Source organism: Neopsephotus bourkii, unplaced genomic scaffold, assembly GCF_033783945.1.
Source record: "Neopsephotus bourkii isolate Nb327-2 ecotype Australia unplaced genomic scaffold, CSIRO-AGI_Nbou_v1 NB_1637, whole genome shotgun sequence".
NCBI classification, from domain to species: Eukaryota; Metazoa; Chordata; class Aves; order Psittaciformes; family Psittacidae; genus Neopsephotus; species Neopsephotus bourkii.
Genome location: NW_026902112.1, coordinates 8,503,901 through 8,523,953, shown reverse-complemented (window position 1 = coordinate 8,523,953; position 20,053 = coordinate 8,503,901). Strand labels below are relative to the sequence as shown.

At 42.1% G+C, this 20,053-nt stretch overlaps 1 protein-coding gene across 1 annotated transcript in view; it reads left to right on the top strand.

Moving 5' to 3' along the window:
• Positions 1–13,170, top strand: part of KCNK9 (potassium two pore domain channel subfamily K member 9) — an 80,467-nt gene extending 67,297 nt beyond the window's left edge. The window contains exon 2 of the mRNA XM_061374157.1: positions 11,851–13,170. Coding sequence (XP_061230141.1) covers positions 11,851–12,692 — 842 coding nt within the window. The 3' untranslated portion in view covers positions 12,693–13,170. The remainder of the gene's footprint in view (positions 1–11,850) is intronic.
• Positions 13,171–20,053: the final 6,883 nt, after the last annotated feature.

The window sequence follows — 20,053 nt, the reverse complement described above, 5'->3', positions numbered from 1 at the left end:
TATGTGTGATGCAGTGGGGGAAATTATTATGGACTCTACATGCTTTGTCTGTTAGACCACTTAAGCCAGGTTTCGACTAATAAAGCTACTGCAGAATTAGAGTGTCTGCAGGGAAAATAGCCTTGGCCAAAACTGCAGCCAGCCAGAGTCAGAAGCCATGCTTTGGAGTTCTTTTCATTAGAGAAAGGTACAATACATGCTGTAGCTGATGTCAAGAAGTCTGTGATTGCAGATGTCTAGGAGCAGGAAATCTTGTGTTCATTTGGCTAATTCCTTATCATGGTCAAGAAGGGGCAGAGAATGAGACATAAAGGAGAAAGGAATTGGTGTTTCCTCCTCACACAACTGTTCACCTACTGAGTCTACCCTGGAAGAAGCACGTTTGTATCTGTAAAACTTTGTTTAGATCAGACCTTGTACCCATTTATCTGTATTAGTAAAAGTTGTATCTCTTAATCGATTTGTTGGCATGTTTTACTAGCAGGGACCAAAGCTGAGCACAGTGGGAATCGATAACCCTTCCTTTAGCTGCCCTTTTGGATGGGGGAAGCCCTGGTTTCTCAAGCAGCATAAAGGAGAATTTGCTCAAAATACCATGTGCCTATTAGTATTTTCTGAAAGCTTGAAAAATATCCCTTTTATCTTCTGCGTGGAAACAATCTGCAGTAGATGTGGCATGAAAAACAACAGGTGAGCAAACTCATGGCAAGTTGTGCTCTTCTCTCGGTTGCATATAGACAGTCACAAAGGCAAAATGCAATTGCTTCAGTAAGAATACAGCTGAACCGCTTGCCTAAATGTCAGCCTGTATCTCTCATTGGATGTGCTGCTTCACACTGGACCAGCTCTGACAGCATTTGCTGTCACACTGATCTGCAAATACAGCCCTGTGAAGTGCAGTGGATAATGGCATCACAGGTTTAGAGGATGTGGTTACTACATCAGTAATGATTCAAGCCACTCTGCCAGGTTAGATATAAGGAAAAAGTTCTTCCCTGTGAAGATGCTGATGTGCTGGCACAGGGTGCCCAGAGAAGCTGTGGCTGCCCCGTCCCTGGCAGTGTTCAAGGCCAGGCTGGACACAGGGGCTTGGAGCAACCTGCTCTAGTGGAAGGTGTCCCTACCCATGGCAGGGGCTTGAAACTGGATAAGCTTTAAGATTCCTTCCAACCCAAACCATTCTGATTCTGTGATTCAGTTTTGGCCTCTTGCTAAGACAGGAGCCCTTAACGCTTCTTCCTGATGCATTTTTTCCACATGCCCCAGAGCACTGTTTGCATCAACTCACCAGCTCTGCAGGTGGTGATTCCTTCATCTTCCTCCCTTATGGGGAGGTCGCAAATCATTGCCAGTAAACTGGGGGCAACCAAAATCAGTTACAGAATGCTATTAAAATTTCCTAAGAAGGCCATTTATGGCCATTTATAGAGGGGGTTGGGAAAAAATAATGGTTAGTGCAATTCCATAGCAATAATAGGAGGAGCCTTTACGATGTAAGGAATAGCAGCATCAGGAAAAGTTTGCTATACAATGAGGACATAATGTTAGTGATGACCATTCAGATCTACGTACCTGAAGAAGTCATTTTGCAGTCCAGAGAACTGATAACTGCTAGCATGGTTCTGCATCTACAATGACTGTACACGACTTTAGCAAAGACCCTGAAAGTTTCTGAAGAGCAAGAGCAATGGCAGGCAAGCACAATAGAATTGATCACATAAGGAGCTGCTTCTGAAGAGACATTTAAAATCTGAATCTAGCTATATGTTGTAAAACACCTATTATCTTTCTTGCTACAGGTCTTTGCCCCAGAGAGATCTGTTTATAGTTAATGTTGACTAAGGGATAAAGCTGTGATTATCTCCAAGAAGAGTAAAGGAGCAAGTAATGATGGAGAGAAATGGAGTGTGTTGGATTGAGGGCTATAAACGAACACTGTGATAAAAGGCAGCATAGAAAAGTGCAGGCTATCTATGTAAAAAAACCTTCCTAATATCTGAATCTGGTAGACAGGGAAATAATTTCCTAAGGGAGGGAGAAGAAACCCTGTTATTTCAATCATTTAAACAAAACTGGACAAAGCCCTGGAGAATATATTGTGGGAACAATTGCATGCTGGCCCTCTGGAATGGATAACACGACCTGATAAGTCTCTTCCTAGTGGTTGCTATGATCCTCTTCAGATTGAGAACTTCTTATGGGCATGATTTGTCTTGGGACTAGATGTGATATGAGCCTCAGGTCAGTCCAATGACGTTTCGGAGGACAAAATGGAGAGGGTAAAGAGGATAGAGAGGAAAGGCATGCAGGGGAAGTCAGAAATAGATAGCATGGGAAAATGTTGACTCCGAAGTGCTACTGGCTTTTGCGCAGTCAGGTATCTCAGTGCCTGAGAGATACAAAACAGATGCAAAAAGTTCACAGTGCTGAACTGCTGCTGTTCAGGCTCTGGAAAACCTGATCATTTTGTGCTTATGACAAAGCTCCCAAGATCACAGAATCATTAGGGGTGGAAAAGAGTCTGGAGATCATCCAGTCCAACCCTCTGCCAAGGCACTGCCATTCAGAGTAGGTTACACAGGAGCATGTCCACGGTGGGGTTCGAATATCTTGGTGACCTTATTAGTGTATATAAATATATAAAGGGGAGTGTCACGAGGATGGAGCCAGGCTCTTCTCAGTGGCAAACAATGAAAGGACAAGGGGTAATGGGTACAAATTGGAGCACAAGAGGTTCCACTTAAACCTGAGAAGAAACTTCTTCTCAGTGAGGGTGACGGAACACTGGAACAGGCTGCCCAGGGAGGTTGTGGAATCTCCTTCTTTGGAGACATTCAAAACCCGCCTAGACACGTTCCTGTGTAACCTTATCTAGGTGTTCCTGCTCCGGCAGGGGATTGGACTAGATGATCTTTTGAGGTCCCTTCCAATCTCTAACATACTGTGATACTGTGATACTGTGTGATATCTCCAGAAAGGGAGATATTCAACCCAATGACCCCCCCAGGGCAGCCTGTTCAGTGCTCTGCCGACATCAGCATAAAGAAGTTCTTTCTCATATTGAGGTGAAACTGGTTGTGTTTTAGTTTATGGCCTTTGCTCCTCATACAGTTGCTGGGAACCACTGAAGAGTCTGGCACCATCCTCCTGACATCCACCTTTGTGATGTTGATCTGCGTTGATGAGATCCCCTTTCAGTCCTCTCTTCTCTAGGCTAATCAGGCGCTGCTCCCACAATCTCTCCTCATAAGGGAGATATTTCAGACCCCTAGTGTGATGATGATGTTTGAACCCAGAGAGTTGTGGTCAACCTGATCATACTTAGATTTCGGAGGTTTGTTTTTCTTGCTGTCACAAGAATCCAGCTTGTTGGCTGATCTGCCTTGCTGTGTCCCTGTGGTGCACACGTGCTCTCCTGGTGATGTGCCTAGCTGCTGGTTTGTACTGCTGTTGATGCCTTCAGAAAGGTGGCCAGGCTCAGCTGCATTCCAGGTATCCATCAACTACTGCCCAGCTGGAAAGCCAGAACAGAGCTGCCATTGGTTTTGGGAGTGGTTATGAAATGGTATACCAGAAACGTGGCCCAAATCACTGCTGTTTTCAGTGCCAGTCTTCTCACAGTGCTGGAGCTGAACCTCTTCCCTCTTCCCAGCCTCTTTTCTGAAGCAGAGACAGTTGCAGAGATGAGTAGAGATAATGTTGTCATGTCAACAAAATTAACTGGCAAGTGCTGACATCTTTGGTTTCCTGGGGAGGTGGTACACAAGGTGGCAATTACCTCGGATGCTCTGTCATCTTACTCAGAAGAATTGCTAGTGATCACAGGCATCTCTCATCTAAGCAGTAAAAGTTCAGGCTAAGTTCAACAAGAGGAGATTTGAGATAATCAGGTCTTCTGTGTCATAATAGATGAGCAGAAAGATTGTCAGTGGTTTCATGTGACCATTTGAACATTTCCACTTTCCCTCATTTACTTTTTTAGTAAAAGCCTTTTATAGTGTAAATTTTACACAGAAAAAAAATGGAAATGGTTCATGTGCAAAAGAAAATAAGACAACAAACAGAAATGCAGAACTCTGAAATATTTTGGTTCCTGTTAACTCCAAAACATCCTCCAATTCTCTTGAACCCTGCTTTGCATCCTCAGCCTTGCAGGCAGACAGGTATTCCATCACAGGCTGTCTGATGGAGGCGTCCTATTCCTGAAGTCATATCCCATGCCTCTATGTCGCAACCCACCTTGCAAGACCCCAAACTCCTGTCTCTTTCCTCTAACCAGAGGACAGAGAAAGAGCTGATCACATTGCAGCTGACTCTGCACTATCTCTGCATTGATTTTTTTTGGCCGTTTTACGTGTATTCACATACTGGCCAGATGGCAGGCCCAGCAGAACAGATTAATATCAAGTTTACATTACAGCTTCTTTAAGTGGTGGAAATTGGTGAGCAGCTTCAAAACTATTGGTGAGGAAATGGGCATAGATACAGATATATGTGGCTCATCATTATCAAGAAATGGGAATAGAAATAGAGCTAATTAGAAAAGTTTCTTATGGCTTGGTTTAAACTTGTAAACCAATTTCTTCATGCAGTCACCCAGTGGGTATCTGAAAGAGCCAAACATTGTGACCAAATCTCTGCTTCCCTGTTAGGCAGCAATTTCTCTCAGAATGGGGGAGCTGTGTCCTGTTGGTGTGTGAGTTCAGGAGGGATACAAGCTCTTTTCCTGGAGAAAGCAGAGAAGCCCCCAGGTCTCTCCATCTATGGGGAGGGTGGAAACAACTGGGCACACAACTGAATGAGCACCACTTCCAACTACTCTGCCACAGTGATCTGAATAGGTTTGTACCCTCACCACACCAGGCAGGCATCTGACAGGTAATGTGTGATGGCTGCAGACCAAGAGGGAGTGAGAAAACATGATAGAGGATGGGTAGCAAAGAAACTGGCATTGTTTTCAATCTTATCAGTCATTTTAGATGAGTCCTTCAGGTCTGCTGCTGGGATGTTAGGCAGTCCATTTGCTGACAGTGCCTGGTGAGCTTACAGAGATCACTGTGGTGGGGGTAATTTCCAAGGCTGAGGCATGCGTGGTATGCGTGGCTTGAGTGGATCAGGACTGGCTTTCTGCCTGCAAGACCAGCTCTGGCTGAACCCTCACCTGCCAGCTAGTGGATCAGAGAGAGAAGCTATTTCTTTTCCACATTTCTTTGCTGCACATTGCCTGTGCATACGTGTGTGTCTGACTATCTGATAAGATCTGCTTTTGAAGCTGTTTGCCCTGAACATCTTGACAGTTTGGTTCTAAGATCAACAAGAAAAAACATTTGTGGTGGGGAGACTAAGGTGAGGGGAGCCTGCTTTATCCTTGCTGCCCAGAATAGGAGATCTGCAGGTCGTGATGCAATGGAAAACAGTGAGTGTAATTTCCAAGGTGGCATGGTCTTACCTCTGCAATAAGGACATGGAACAGAGATGAACCAGGGTGAGAGGCTGTGCTGCCCTTATTGAAGGATTTCAGATTTGAGGTTATACCTGCGGTTGTCACATCCTTTTTCCTCTCACAGGATGTGCCTGTCTTCAAACACAAGATGATGTCATCCCATATTGCTGTGTGTGCCTCTAGAGAACCTGGTGCCATGCTTTGACCTGGTATTAGAGATTGCCTTTTGAGCATGGAAGGGGAGGATGTCTTTGAGGATGGAAGGGGAGGATGTCTTTGAGGATGGAATGGGAAGCTGTGCAAAACTAAGAGAGGTTGTTCAGTTGGTGTGCTGCAGTGAGATAAGGGAATGAAAGAAATAAGGGGGTCCTGGAGATGTGTAAGGAGAAAGACAGCAGGATTTGGGAAGAGTAAGTGGTGCTCGTGTGCCAGGAGGCTGGTGTAGTTGCACAGCAGCTTTCATCCATGTAATAGCAGCATCCATGATGTGCTCTTGATTCCCTTACATGAAAACGCCTTTGTCCTGGCAAATGAGTTACTACCAGTTAGAAAGATGAAGTATCTTCTTGATCCATACTGAAACCTTTATCATCTGGACCTCAAAGGACATGTTTTTTTCTCCCTGCTGAAAGCAAGAGCAGCAAATCCAGAGGAGACACAGCCTGTTCTTTGTGGCAGTTCCTCTGACGCAGATGAACCTCTGAAGTGTGTGACATGGGGAAGATGTTTTAATCTGAATTATGTTTGCCCATCTGAATACCAGGTGCTGTTTTCCCATTTTCATTATCTCATGGCCAGGGCTGCTGCCAGCATGAGTAAGAAAGTTTTGAGTCACAGGGATGGAGTAAATAGTTCATTTCTTTCCAGAGGCTGTTGTCAGAGACAACCAGGCCCAAATATCCATCACGGGGATGAACGATGTGTAGATGAATGAGGGGAGAAACCTCCTCCTGAGAGAAGTGAAGCATCTCTCATGAATAACGCAGTGTTATTTCAAGATTCGAGACATCTAAAACCTGTTATACGTTGAACGTGAATAAGAATGAGGCTTAGCCGCTCTGCAGCTACACACTGGCCTGAACTTACCACTGCCACGTTTCATCTTTATGTTTTAACATTGATCATGTATTTGGCCTGGTACCAGTGCATATCTAGAGACAAACCTCTCCCAGTCTCTGATAGAGCCCAGTATAGAAAAGTACCCTTTGCTTCACACCATACGCACCATACAGGCTCCATCTATGCTACTAAGTAGAGGATGAGCTGTGTTTTGAAAATGCAGCATGGAGAATGTCAGTAACAGCTAAACACACGTACTGCTCCAGAGTGATGCTCAGCTACAGTGATCCCTGGCCAGTGTTAACCTCCATGGCTGGACTGGTCATGGACTTTGCCTGGGACAGTGCTGATTGGTCCAGGGTAAAGCCACGACACAAACTGTGCTAATGATGTAAGTGTGGACAGTCATGGGTTGGTGGTAGAATCCATCCCTTGTCCCAGTTTACTTTGCTAGAGTAGCAATTGCCTTGCAGTACTGTAGTTGGTTCCATGTAGATGTAGTACAGTGAAAGGGTTTTTTCCCATAATGTTTTAATTTTTACCATGGATTTACTTATTCTGGGCAATCTGTGTCATTGCAGTGCTATGGAAGTGTTTGTAGAGACCCTTTTTCCCCAGAAGCAAAGTGCTATTCAAGAGAATCTGTGTTGGAGGACAAGTCAGATGTTACGGGCCTGTCTGTACGCTGCAGCTGAGTGTGGTGCAAAGATCACTGATGTAGATCTAAGCAAGCTGGGCTGTCCACATGAGGCTATACAGTGCCAGAGATACTTGCTTAGAGTCTGAATGCAGGCATGGCATTTTTGTTGATAAAATGTCTCTAAAACCATGAGTGACATAACGGAAATAGGGAATGATTCATGTGCACTGTGTTCCACTGCATGCTAGGGTTGTGGCCTGGTACCCCAACACAATGTCCTTTTAGAAGTGAAAGATATTTGGATTGTCCTCCTGAATGGATCTCACATAGACTCTAAAATGAGTTTCCCTCTGTGTCTCATCTGAAAGAAACCATGGAAAAATAAGCTTTGAAAGGGTGTAGAGTAGGTTTTTCCCAGACTACACTCTGGCAAACAGGAAAATAGTATTCTTTCTTTCTAGAATTACATGTAGAAGCATGTGGTCTTTGAGAATTTTCCACCTGAGAATGGACAAAATCTGGAAAGATCAAGGGCAGTGAAGACTTTAACAGAGTACTCATTTGGCGTGCGAGCCCTTACAGTCTGACCCTTTGCCTCCCTTGCCTGCAAGTTCTGCTTGATATATGTAGCCCAGCCATTCTGTAATCAGGAGGAGACAGCTTTTGTAGTGCATTGGTGCTCTGCAGTCCAGAATTGGAGTAACAATCTGAGACAGGGAATTTCTTCATGCCAAACCATTCTTGGTGGCAGCCCAGATGAGCTCTGTCTTGAAAGCCTAAGCAGCTGGGTGTTATTATGAGAGTGCTAATGACATCACTTCCAATCAAGGTGAAAGTTATTTAGATTGTCCTTGATCAATCAGATTATGTCTCATTAAATATCAGAGAAATCTGCCTGCTGTGGTCCCATTACTGTATTGTGGGAGTTCAGCAAACCGGTTAGTATAGTGAAGTAGTATAGGTAGTACTTACCTAGGTGTGGTGCAATGTAAAGCTTCATCTGTACCTTTCTCATTGTTATCTCAGCCACATGGCTTGTTAGGGGATGCATTTGCTATACCTAATTTTAAGGTCTTCTCATCTTTCTTCTTCCCCATAGAAGTGTGAGAAATACCAATGTCATGCTTAACCTTTCTACTTCTCTCTGAGCCTTGTGTTTCTTCTGTGAACCATGTGTTTCTTATGGTTCACATAGTGTCATCTCTTTATATTCTGGTAAAGGGCAGAAACATTCATGTAGAGGAAGCTAGGCTGAATTTTGCTAGCTGAAATCTGCTACCAAGTGGCTTCTGCTTCTGCCTTTACTTCGCACAAGTAAAGCCCAGCTACTTGGAGACTGACCCTGGCATTAATGATCCTCTGTGCCCTTCTTCCTCTGGCAATGACTGACATCCTCATGTTTCCCAGAGGCAGTCTTTGATGTTGAGAAGACAGTGGTTCATTTTAAATTTGAGGTTTACTGAATTTCAGAGAACGTGGAGTGCTAGAGTTTGCTTTTCATGCATTGTTCTGTATTGCTGGATAGATTCTGTAATGCTAAAGTAATGGAGAGTTAAGTCTTTGTCTAGTGTATTTTGAAACCCATCATTCCAGTGTTGGAGGAAATGGCTAAGGTGCCTATTCCTTAAAACCATATTGTACTGGAGAAATACATGACTCTGTTCCCCTATACATGAATCTATTTGCAAAGTTTTATTCCAGCTTCATTAATAAAATCCTTCCTTTCCCCCAGCTTCATGGTGAAAATATGGTAAAATACATTTTTGTATTTTTCAATCTGATATTGTGAAAAGTGAGTATGACATGGGACAGAATAGAAATCAGAACTTCTGGATATTCTATCTACCCCTGTGAGTTATAGCCTGCTGGTGCCTGTGCTTTCCTGTCTGTAAAGCAGGGAATTGTTGCTGTCTTGTGGGAGAGCTGTGACTCCCAAGTTAATTATGAAGTCTGTGGCAAATTTTAGAAATGCAGTTGTGAGATAATGTTTAAGCATTAATGTTTTATAATCTCCCTAAACTGCCTCTGTGGATATATTTAGTGGGAGGGATATAGCAATATAGAGAGGAATCTTTTTTCACCCCAGCCATTTTCTTTAGAACCCAAAGTGAAAGTTATTTCCACCAACTGCCATCCCTGCAACCATCTGGAAAATCACATTTTCTGAAGCTTTCCTTCTCTTTATCAGCTGTAACTAAAGCTATAAAATGGGAAGATGTCCCTGGTTTAATTAACACCCCTGTAGTTCAAAAGCTGATCTTAGTAATGAGAGGCAATTATAGCTTTTATTGAGGGACAGTCAGGTGGAACAAACCCTGCATCAATCTATTCAAGGCATTTCACTTTCCAGGTAATTTGGAAACTGCTTTTTATGATAAACAGGCTACCTAGCCCGATGCAACAGGTGAATCCCTTTGTTTTGTAACCTAAAAAGAACTTTCTATATTCAGTTATGTTCTGATTTTGTGCTTTTTACAAAGAATAATAGATCATAGAATAGTTGGGGTTGGAAAGGACCTTAAGATCAGCCTGTTCAAACCCCCTGCCATGGGCAGGGATGCCTCACACTAGACCATGTCGCCATCCATCTGCTAACAACTAGCAACTGAGCTGAAGAAATGCCTGCTGCTTCTTTGAGGGCATTATTGCTCATTTTCTCATTTTATTTTCCTTATTCACTGTTGCTTTCCATTTTGAAGATCGAATGGTGTTCATATTTTTGTACTAACAGAACTGCAGACTTCATGCTGTACTCACATCCTGAGGGCTGTGCAGGGTTCTGGTTTCTGCACCTCAAAAATGATTCAATACAGCTAAAGGAGGTCCAGAGAAGGACATTGAAACGACCAAGGGAATTCTGCCTTACGAGCTAAAAAGCCTGTGGCTCCAGTTCAGAAAGTAGAAAACTGAGAGCAGAGATACAGCTGAGTTTAGCTGAAGGCAGATGTAGAACTCTGATACTAAGGCTAAAAAGCACTAGCTGAAACAAGGACATTGCTCTACATGATGAAGTACCTTTTAATGCAGCAGGTAGTGAATTTCTGTAATCTGTTGCCACAGGAGACTGAGGAGGTGGGCAGTGTCAGAAGTTTCATAGAAAGGGTTAGATAAACTCAGAGCAGCAGATTCATGACATGAGTCTAAAGGTGAGGGGTAGGACTGAGGCAGTATGAAGGGAATGATCCTGTCTCAGTAGTATCTAAGGTGCTGTCTGACCTCCAGCATCTGATCTGTAAGAGTGTGGGTCTGCTGTATGCCCTGTGTTTCATCTGGATATCCTGATATCTCAGATGTCTCAAATGCTAGTAGATGCTGCTAATTTAAACCCTTTGTGTCCACAATGCAGACACCTACATTGCACTGAAGTGGAGCTCTACTCATGATTAAGATGCCTGCATTTGGCTGTTTGCATATGGCTGTCTACTTGTGTAGTAGGTGTCTAAATTCTTCTGCAGTTAACAGATGTTTAGCCACTCTAATGGGGACCTGATGAATATGGTCAATGGAACAGTCTGCAGTGTCATTTCATCTTGCCATAAGATAAGACTTGGGATGGTCAGTTAAATAACTCACTCCTACCTGTTTTCATTAAATCTTTGTCAACTGTAATGGGAGCTTGGACACCTAGCACTCACGTAGATGCAAAAATTTAGATGTATTAATCCTGCACTGAGTTCTGTCCCAGGATTTCTGTTATAATGACTGTAGAGAAATAGGTGTCTCCTGAGAACAACTCATTGACCTAGGTATAGATGAGGGGATCTGCAGCTATTGCATGTTCAAGAAGTGCATGTTGCTATTCATTAACTTCAAGGAGAGTCTGGATAGTGGTACCTACATTGTCAATGTACACCATGGCCAGGTGCGTCCCAGCTATCCCATTTTGGAGACTTTGGTACTGTCACTTAGATTCTCAGATGTAAGAAATGTAGAGTTTTAAAGCAGTGTGATATGAAAAAGTGAACTTAGAATTTCAAAACAGCCCCCACCCTCTTTATCGTTCTATTTAGAATAAAGGGTTAGCTGTTATTTTACCTCCTGTAAACTATGCTGTCCTGGATTAGATGAAATTACCTTTGCCACGTTAGCTGTAAAAGCTGTGAAATTACAAAACAAGCTTGTAAGTTGTTTATTCTTCAGTAATTAAAGAGGGCAGGCATCGAATCTTACAGTGTTGCAGAAGAGGGTGGCTTTCATAGGGTGTCTAGCAGAAAGGTTTTTTTCAGCCTGGAAGAGTCTGAGAAGGAATTTCTTTCATTGGTGGGTCTGTTAATATTGTTAATTCCATGCTGCCATAAGTGTACTCTGGGTTTGGGATAGGGCAACACCAGCTCCTCTCAGAAAACACTGTGGAAGTGTCTACTTATTTCCAAAGTTTCCACTTTCGTATGTGTTAAAGGATGGACATGTCATTTCTTTAGTGAATGAATTCAATAGAGTCTTGTTTAGGAGACTGCTCAGTTACTTGAAGTAGGACGGCTTGTCCATCCTTTCATCCTTTCCACTCCTGTGTGTACAGCAGTTCTCTGTGTCTTACTTGCTTTGGATACAGGACACAGACAAGGAGATAGAAAGGTTGTGTGACTGCAGTGTTGCTGTAGCTTTGGATCTGGCTGTGGCATCAGACTCTGCAATTCACGTGGCTGGCACAAAGGGGGACTTGTGGCCATGATCTGCCTTGCTGACTGTCTTATCTTTTCATTCCCAGGTTATGGACACGCTGCCCCAGGGACAGATGCGGGGAAGGCCTTTTGCATGTTCTACGCAGTCCTGGGGATCCCACTGACACTCGTCATGTTCCAGAGCTTGGGAGAGCGCATGAACACCTTTGTCAAGTACCTCTTGAAACGCATCAAAAAGTGCTGTGGGATGAGGAGCACTGAGGTCTCCATGGAGAACATGGTCACTGTGGGTTTCTTCTCCTGCATGGGAACACTCTGCATTGGAGCAGCAGCTTTTTCCCAGTATGAGGAGTGGAGCTTTTTCCATGCTTACTATTACTGCTTTATAACATTGACTACGATAGGTTTTGGAGACTATGTGGCCCTGCAGACCAAAGGGGCCCTTCAAAAGAAGCCTCTCTATGTGGCTTTTAGCTTTATGTACATTCTAGTGGGGTTGACAGTCATTGGGGCATTTCTAAATCTGGTTGTTCTCAGGTTCTTGACCATGAACAGCGAGGACGAGAGGCGGGATGCTGAGGAACGGGCGTCCCTGGCAGGGAACCGCAACAGCATGATTATCCACATCCAAGAGGACTCCCAGCATGGTCGGCCACGGTACAAGGCCGAAGTAACAGACCTTCAGTCAGTTTGTTCCTGCATGTGTTACAGGTCTCATGAGTACACCAGCCGGGTGGTGTCCCACCAAAATTCATTCAGCTCAAAGCTGAACCCCCAGTACTTTCACTCCATCTCTTACAAGATAGAGGAGATCTCGCCAAGCACATTAAAAAACAGCCTTTTCCCATCTCCTGTTAGCTCCATCTCACCTGGGTTGCACAGCTTTACAGATAACCACAGGCTGATGAAAAGGCGAAAGTCCATTTAAAGGGATTTGTCTTCTTTTGCTTTTCTTGTTTCCCCCCAGTTCTCCTCCATTGTTTTGGGATTTTTTGTTCCTTGAGTGAGACGGAGTGAGGCCGAAGGGAGTAGAGAAAGCCAGTCCTCCTCTGAGACTCAGCTCTTGAGCATGAAGCATGGATTATTACCGTTCCAGCAAAGTATGCCTTACATTACCCCCTCGGTGGATGTCAGAGGATTCAAGGTGACATGAAGTGGGTACCAAATCCAAAGTTGCACACACAGCTGGGAGCCTTCATGTGCCATTGGCACTCTTGACCTAATAAACTCTTTTCCTCACGAGCAGTTTGTGTGCTTGCGTGCGTGTTGGGTGTGCGTGCGTGTGCGTGGAATTCCACGACTAGTGCCATGCGACAAAAATCAAAGCATCAGGTATTATTTTGGGTTATTTTTTCCCTTGAAGCAGTTGTGTTCCAGTCTGCTTTTAACTTTTAGATTGCTTCCAAAAGGAATGGGGAGGGTGGGAGGGGATCAAATTTGGTTCATTGCTTTTTTGCCAAGACAAGCATGCGCCATAAAAAGTCAATATACCAGGTGTATCATGGTAAATTTTTTAATGCTAGATTTTAGATTGTATTAACATTAATTAAAAAAAAAAGGCAGGAAAAGATGGATCATTTTAGCTTGCCAGTTCAAAATAAAAAAAAAAAATAAAATAAAGCATGCACTTTGTAAAACTGGTATGCATAATAAAAACACAAGAAAAACTAGCAACGGAATTAATAATCAAAAGTAAATAATCCTATTGATTTAACTAGATTTCCTTTTATCATTTTCAACCGTTTCAACAATTTTTGAGAGAAATTGGGAGAATTGTTGGAACCAAAGAGTGTATTTTGTTATTTTTATTTTATTTATAAATTTATTATTATTATTATTATTATTATTATTATTGGGTTTTTTTGTGCAGCAATTACCTGCATGAATAGGATTTTTTTTTTTCTGAATGCTTGGTTTAGGATGGGTATAAATAGGTGGATGTATATTTTTTCTTATATAATAGTGACAGGGCATTTCCTTCTTTTAAATAAAAAAATAAAGATGATTGTCTCTAAATGCTTTTGATTTGTAAATAATGGAAAGCCTTTGTTGGTCTCAGGAAGAATTCAAGGGACAGTATCTTGTGTTTGGCTCACTGGGAACTTGTGAGATAAGATGTGATACTGGTTTTTTGCTAGGTGGAAAGGCAAAATGCATTTAGCAGTGATGGACAAAAACAGTTTTACTCCAGTGTTTGGAGGGTAATGTGGGGAGTGATTGCATTGGCAAATTGTAGTGAAGGATGTTGAGACCATGTCACAGAGTTGTTCCTTGGAGATTGTCCGTCTCTCAGCTGTTCATCTGGACCAAACAGACTTTACAGGACTGAATTAGAGGCCTAATCCAGCTCCCTTTTAAGATAATAGGAATTTGCAATGATTACATGGGATTTAGTGCTCTGGGAGATTTATCTCTGATTTGACAGGGGTAGGACTGGGAGTTTTATAAACCTCCACCTTTGTCTCTGATTTAATCCTATCTTTTAAACTGCCTTTCGTGTTAATTCGCCATACAAAACCCATCCTTTTTTGGCACTAATCACCTCCTGATGATTCTACCATTTTGTGCTCTCAGTGTAAAAGGAATAATCCCTTTTTTTTCCTATTAAAAGTAGATGGTATGTTTCTGTACAAGCCCCAGCTCTGAGCTCTGTGTGCTGATGGATGCTGATACCCTTTCAAAGAGGCTTCTATAAAGAGAATTAATAGGGAGAAATAGGAAATTTCAATTCCTTCTCTGTTCTCTTCTCCCTGGCTTTAAATTATTTGGTATATCAAATATGTTCATGTTCTAATTTCCCACTCCGTGCTTCAACAAGTAGATGAAAAGCATGTATCCATATCTTTGGCTCCCCTACGCAGCTTCCTTTGGGATTATAGAATCCTGTGGTATGAAAATCTCCATTAAGATTAATGAAGAAATAGCTTAGGATTCTTAATGAGGATGGATGAGGATTGACTTCTTTCAGCCTAACGTGATGGATAACATCCCTGAATACAGTAGGAGAACATGCTGGATGAATTAATGCTCTGCTGCTGGCACCATGTTCTAAAGCTGATGGCAGAAGTATTGAAGCAAGCGTACTTAGAAAAGCAGCTTTGGGATGTGTTAAACAATCTCAGTTATTGCAACCTAGAAGCTTGTTTCTTTCAAGAGTGGCCCATGGGGTTCACAGTGCTGTCCAAATTCACTACCGCAGTCTTTGCTTGTGGCATTCCAGAAGCGCAAATCAATGTAGGTTTCTATTCCTGCTAAGGAGATAAGAAAAAGTATGCCTGGAATATGCACATCAATGTCATGTACACCTGCTGGGTGTATCTGACACTGAAGAAAAGCAGGAAAACTTTGGGGTTTTGCAGAACTCGAGTGAAATTCTGTCTGCCTTGCAAAGAAGAACTTGTGTAACGGGACTTTTAGCAAAGTTTAAACAGTTTTGTGGGGAAAAAACCCATCCAAACAAACCCAAACCAACAATTTTATCTTACAAAACATTGGTCAGCTTTTTCCTTTTGTCCTGTAAGTGGAAAATTCTGCTGCATATAAAAATCATCTTTAAATGTCCTAGAGATCATCTTGAACTCCAGACATTCAAAACTGTTACATATTCTAGCTGATTTTCTACTACAATCTTCCCTCTGGAACCATAAATGACGAGTAAATTTTAATGCATGGGGTGTATAAGTAGGGAAGAAACTTACCGTGGCATGTCATGGTTCATCTTCTACTTGCAGTCTTTGCATTAAAACTCAATGGCTTTGTAAAAGTTCTGCTTTAGCTTAGTTGAAGTTTATAGATGTTGTTGAAGAAATCCATGTATGTTGTTAGGAAGGAACCAGAGTAGATATCTGTATGAGTGTGTATGTGGGACAGTGTTTTGCTAAGATTTATCTGCATTCCTTAGGATTTTAAAATATGTTTCTTTTTATTTTCTGCTTGAAGAACCCACAATTCTGTCCAATCTGTATTTTGTTACACATGACATTTTAAAGTGGGAAGACATTTCCTTTGCAACACTGCACACATTTGGACATTTGCATGAGCTCTTGCAGGACTTTGCTTTGTGCAGCCGTAAAGAAATCTCATGTGTACACACCAGTATGCCAGGCAAAATATGCTTCTTTTATCTTTTTGTGGTTCTTGGCTGATATGTGAATAATGACTTGGGCTGTCTGGAACTGGAACAGACAGTGAAAGGGAAGCCTTTGTCCAAGGTTAATTCCAGTTATTCAGTTGCACATGAAAAATCAGTCAGTGAAAGGTGAGCTGATTTTTATCTGCTCTATCTCTGACTTCTTATTGCCCTACCGCTACAGTCCCTGATGAAGAGTCCCTCTGCAGCATCCTTGTAGGCCTCCTTCAGATACTGAAAACTGCTCTGAGATCTCCACGTAGCTTCTCTTCTCCAGAAAGCTGGAGAAGCCCCAGCTTTCTCAGCCTGTCTTCATATGGACACCAGTTTTCTTCCCACAACAGTGCTTTCCAGAGAACATTCTCTGGTACACCATAAGTTTTATTCCACATAAGACATTAAGTCTTTCACAACAACCTCTCTTGTTCTCTATTCGCTGTTTTGAAATTCAGCTAAAGCAGGTAGTAGTGGTGCTGCTTATGACAAGACATCCTAATGCCTGCTATCACTTTGTTATGCACTCTCATTCCCCAGAGTCTCATTTCCCCTACCCTTCCCTATTATTAAGCATTAGAAATAATAATAATAAATCAGATTAATCTATTTATGTCACACTAATGTGCTCTTCATCAAAACAACACAAATTTAGCTCCCTGCTGTCGACTTTGATTATATAACAACGCTATTATCCTATCATATTTCATATTATCATCAAAGGCAAAAATCAGTTTGATCAGTGAAGCACCAAAATAGCTTTGACTGAGCATGCTGTGATATGGAAACGAAAGAGGAAACTTAATACAACAATGCAGGCACAAGTCTCTGCTTGGTCTTTGTTACTGTGTAAGGAAGATCCTGACTGATCTGACTGGGGCTGCTTTGCCAAAAATTTGTACATACATCTGCTCTACAGGGATGACTGTAATGGGACACCTCAAGAAGGGGTGTTTGGATGTTACTCCAACAGCCCCTAATAGTGTCTCGATTGCTAATGAATGGAGAAGATGTAAAGTGACCTTTATCAGTAGACTCCTGTGTGGACTCCTCTGTAACAGCTCATTAGGACACGATCAACAACAACGAAAAAGAGGGAAGTGACCAAGTTAATCTACCTGTTGTCTCATTAGTTTCCTAGTGCTTTGATCGAAGAAATGCCACAGCAGTAATCAAGATTATTGTGACTTCAAACCTGAGCAAGATAATTCCTTGTTTTCTCTAACAGATTTGAAAGGTTTTTTTCATGGGGGAAAAGAAAGCATAATTTGTTGCTAAAAGCTTAGAAAAGAGCAGTGAATGGAACCAAGATGGAGAATGGAAACCTTCCAGAATGCTTTGGGTTGTGCAGACCAGGGGGCACAGGTTCGATTAGAAGTAGCTTTCAGCTGAAATTTCCATCCTCATTTAAGTTTATATAATATTCCTGTTAATATTAAGATCTAATTAGACAGTCATTTAAAATCTGTATGTGGAAGCCAGACAAGATGGGAGTGTTGGTATGTATCCATTACACTAATCTTACGGGCTCTAATGCATATTTCAACAAGACACTATTATTGACTGGAATATTGCACAAATGACAGTGAGAATCACACCATCACTACTTTCAGCAGCTAGAGATGCATAACAGAACTGCAAAGGTAATATTGCCTTTCTGACCAGCCTGCCTGTCATCTAACTTTAATATCAAACTTTATTTTGGGAACACCAGGAAGATAAAGCACACAAAAAGGATTAGCCATCATAGCAATACACCAAAACTGAAACAAATAGAATAATGACATCGGACACAGAGAAACTGATTTCAGATGGAAGGCGCTCTGGGACTCTTATGGTAGCTAATCTGAGCTCAGAGGCTGATCTAAACCCATGAAAACTGATGGTACCCTTTGCTAAAATGCATTTTTCAATTATTTTAGATGCAGATAATGAACATGGAAGAGAGCAACAATTTGAAAAGAAAGAAATTGTACTCATCAGCATGACTAGTATTCTTTTGAGTTGAAACCACTGTGTGGTGGTACTGAAGGCTGTTGTGCTTTGATCTAGGAGACCATTCTCTGCTCCACCAAGGTCTATGCCACTGTGTTTCATTGATTACTTCTGATAGGGAGATACATGGAGTTCCGGATTCTCCAGTTATTTTTTTTGCTGCTTTTTTAATTGAAATCAGGATTTTATACAGCCAGCCCAGCCTGAGCAGTGCTGATGCCTGTGATATGTTAGCGATGCTATTCCTTTCTTGGTGTTCCCTAATGCAAGGATTCAGTAGGATGTAACCAAACTCTTTCATTCTCTAAAGCCTGAAGGGGCAGGACCTTCCTCTGAAGCCAGTGTTTGCTTTACTAAGGGTAAACTTGTTTACACTGGCCCCAAGTCTTTCGTTTAATTTGAAATTGTTTGGTGACTGTTATTCTTACTTTTAATTTTTCCCCAAAGAGGCATCTTCAAAGCCCCTGACTGATTCAGGTTGGACATGGTCTAGTGGAAGGTGGTATTGGAACTAGATGATCTTTAAGGCCCCTTCTAACCCAAACCATTCTGTGGTTTTGTGATTCTCAGTCAAATGATATTGCCCTTTGCACAAATTTCAAAGTCAAGTACACATTAGTATTCCTTTTGGAAAAAAGTCCAACACAGAGCTTCAATTTGAGGAGCTTTCAGCATTTGCGTCTGTTACACTAGGAGCTCCACAAAGTTTTTCCTTGTGTGCAATGGAGAACACAGACATGGGGAATGCATGATGGCTGGGTTTGCACATAACCTAGGTGGATGTTATAGCTGCTGAGCTGGCTCCTGCTTGACTGTTTTCTGTAGCTGGTGGGTTTACATTCTGTGAATTGGTAAGGGAAATCAAAACACTCTAAGGCAATTTTTTTCTCACAGATTTCTAATACAGTGACTGAACTGACTTGGGTGCAATGCAGTGAGGACTCATTGATACTCCTTTACAGAAACTGGAATGTGAGCCTTTTTCTGTTTACTGCTAGATACCGTATCAGTGTCTCCAGCTACTACTTTCCATGAACAAGCTTCCCTAAGTCTAATGGAGAGCTGAAAGACCTTAAGACAGTGGTTAACTTCTATAATTTATGCAACTGTGTTTTGCTTTATGGAATCCAGTCATCCAAAGCTGCCTGCTAATTTTAGGTTGGAAATGCTATCCCTGGGGCTTTCAGCCTTCGTTTGTCTCGCCTTCTGTGAATATTGTAATTAATAAATATCCCAAGCCCGCCCTCACCTTGCTTTTTGATAGTGTAAGGAGTGCTGCCATACATCAACACTCACAGCAGAATGGGGGGGGGGGGGGGGAGGATAAAAGGGGGGGAGAAGAAAGATTACTGCTGCAATTTTATTGGTAATTAATATTCACCGTTCCAAACTGTGTTGTCTTTTAGTTCACTTTGAGAAATGCAGAACAAACAACAGCATGATGACATTTATCATAGCTGGCTAATTCACAAGTGGAGCAGCTAGCAAATATAATAATTGAAACTATGCTCTCTAATGCCTCTTACTCATGCATGAGTTCCCATACAACTAGTCTGGCTTTGATTCATTGTTTATCTGGTCTGTGGAACAGCTTGCATTAACTGCCATATCCAGAGCACTATACTTGAAGCTAGAAGAGAGATCCATTTCACAGACAGCGGCCCTCAGGCTTTCTCCATATGCCTTCCCCACTTTTGTACCCAGATATTAACTCATTAGTTTGCCATTTCATAGATATATCTTCAGACCTAAGATCACCTCATTCTGTACTTTTCCCCTTCATCTATTAATGAAAAGCATTATGCTAAAGAACTGCACCCTGGGGAAGGAAATGTTCCACTCTATTTAGTACTGACAAAAGAAATCTACAGATTGATTAAAAACAATATGCAGGAAATCAAGTAGGAAATGTAAAGTCCATAAACCCACACAGGTCAGATCCACTTCTTCCCTGGCTGGGATGCAATGCATTAGTCTGCAAGGAGAGTTTGGGAGCGTGTTTGTTTGAAGACTGTGAGGAGAAAGCGAGGCACAAACTACATGATCAGATGAAGAGACAGTGGCTTGGTTCATTGTCTGTAGATCATTGGTAAGGTTTGTGGCATGGTTTCCAATTAAGGAAGAACCATGATTCTTCTGGGTTCAGTCAAAACAATCAGCATCCCAAGCAG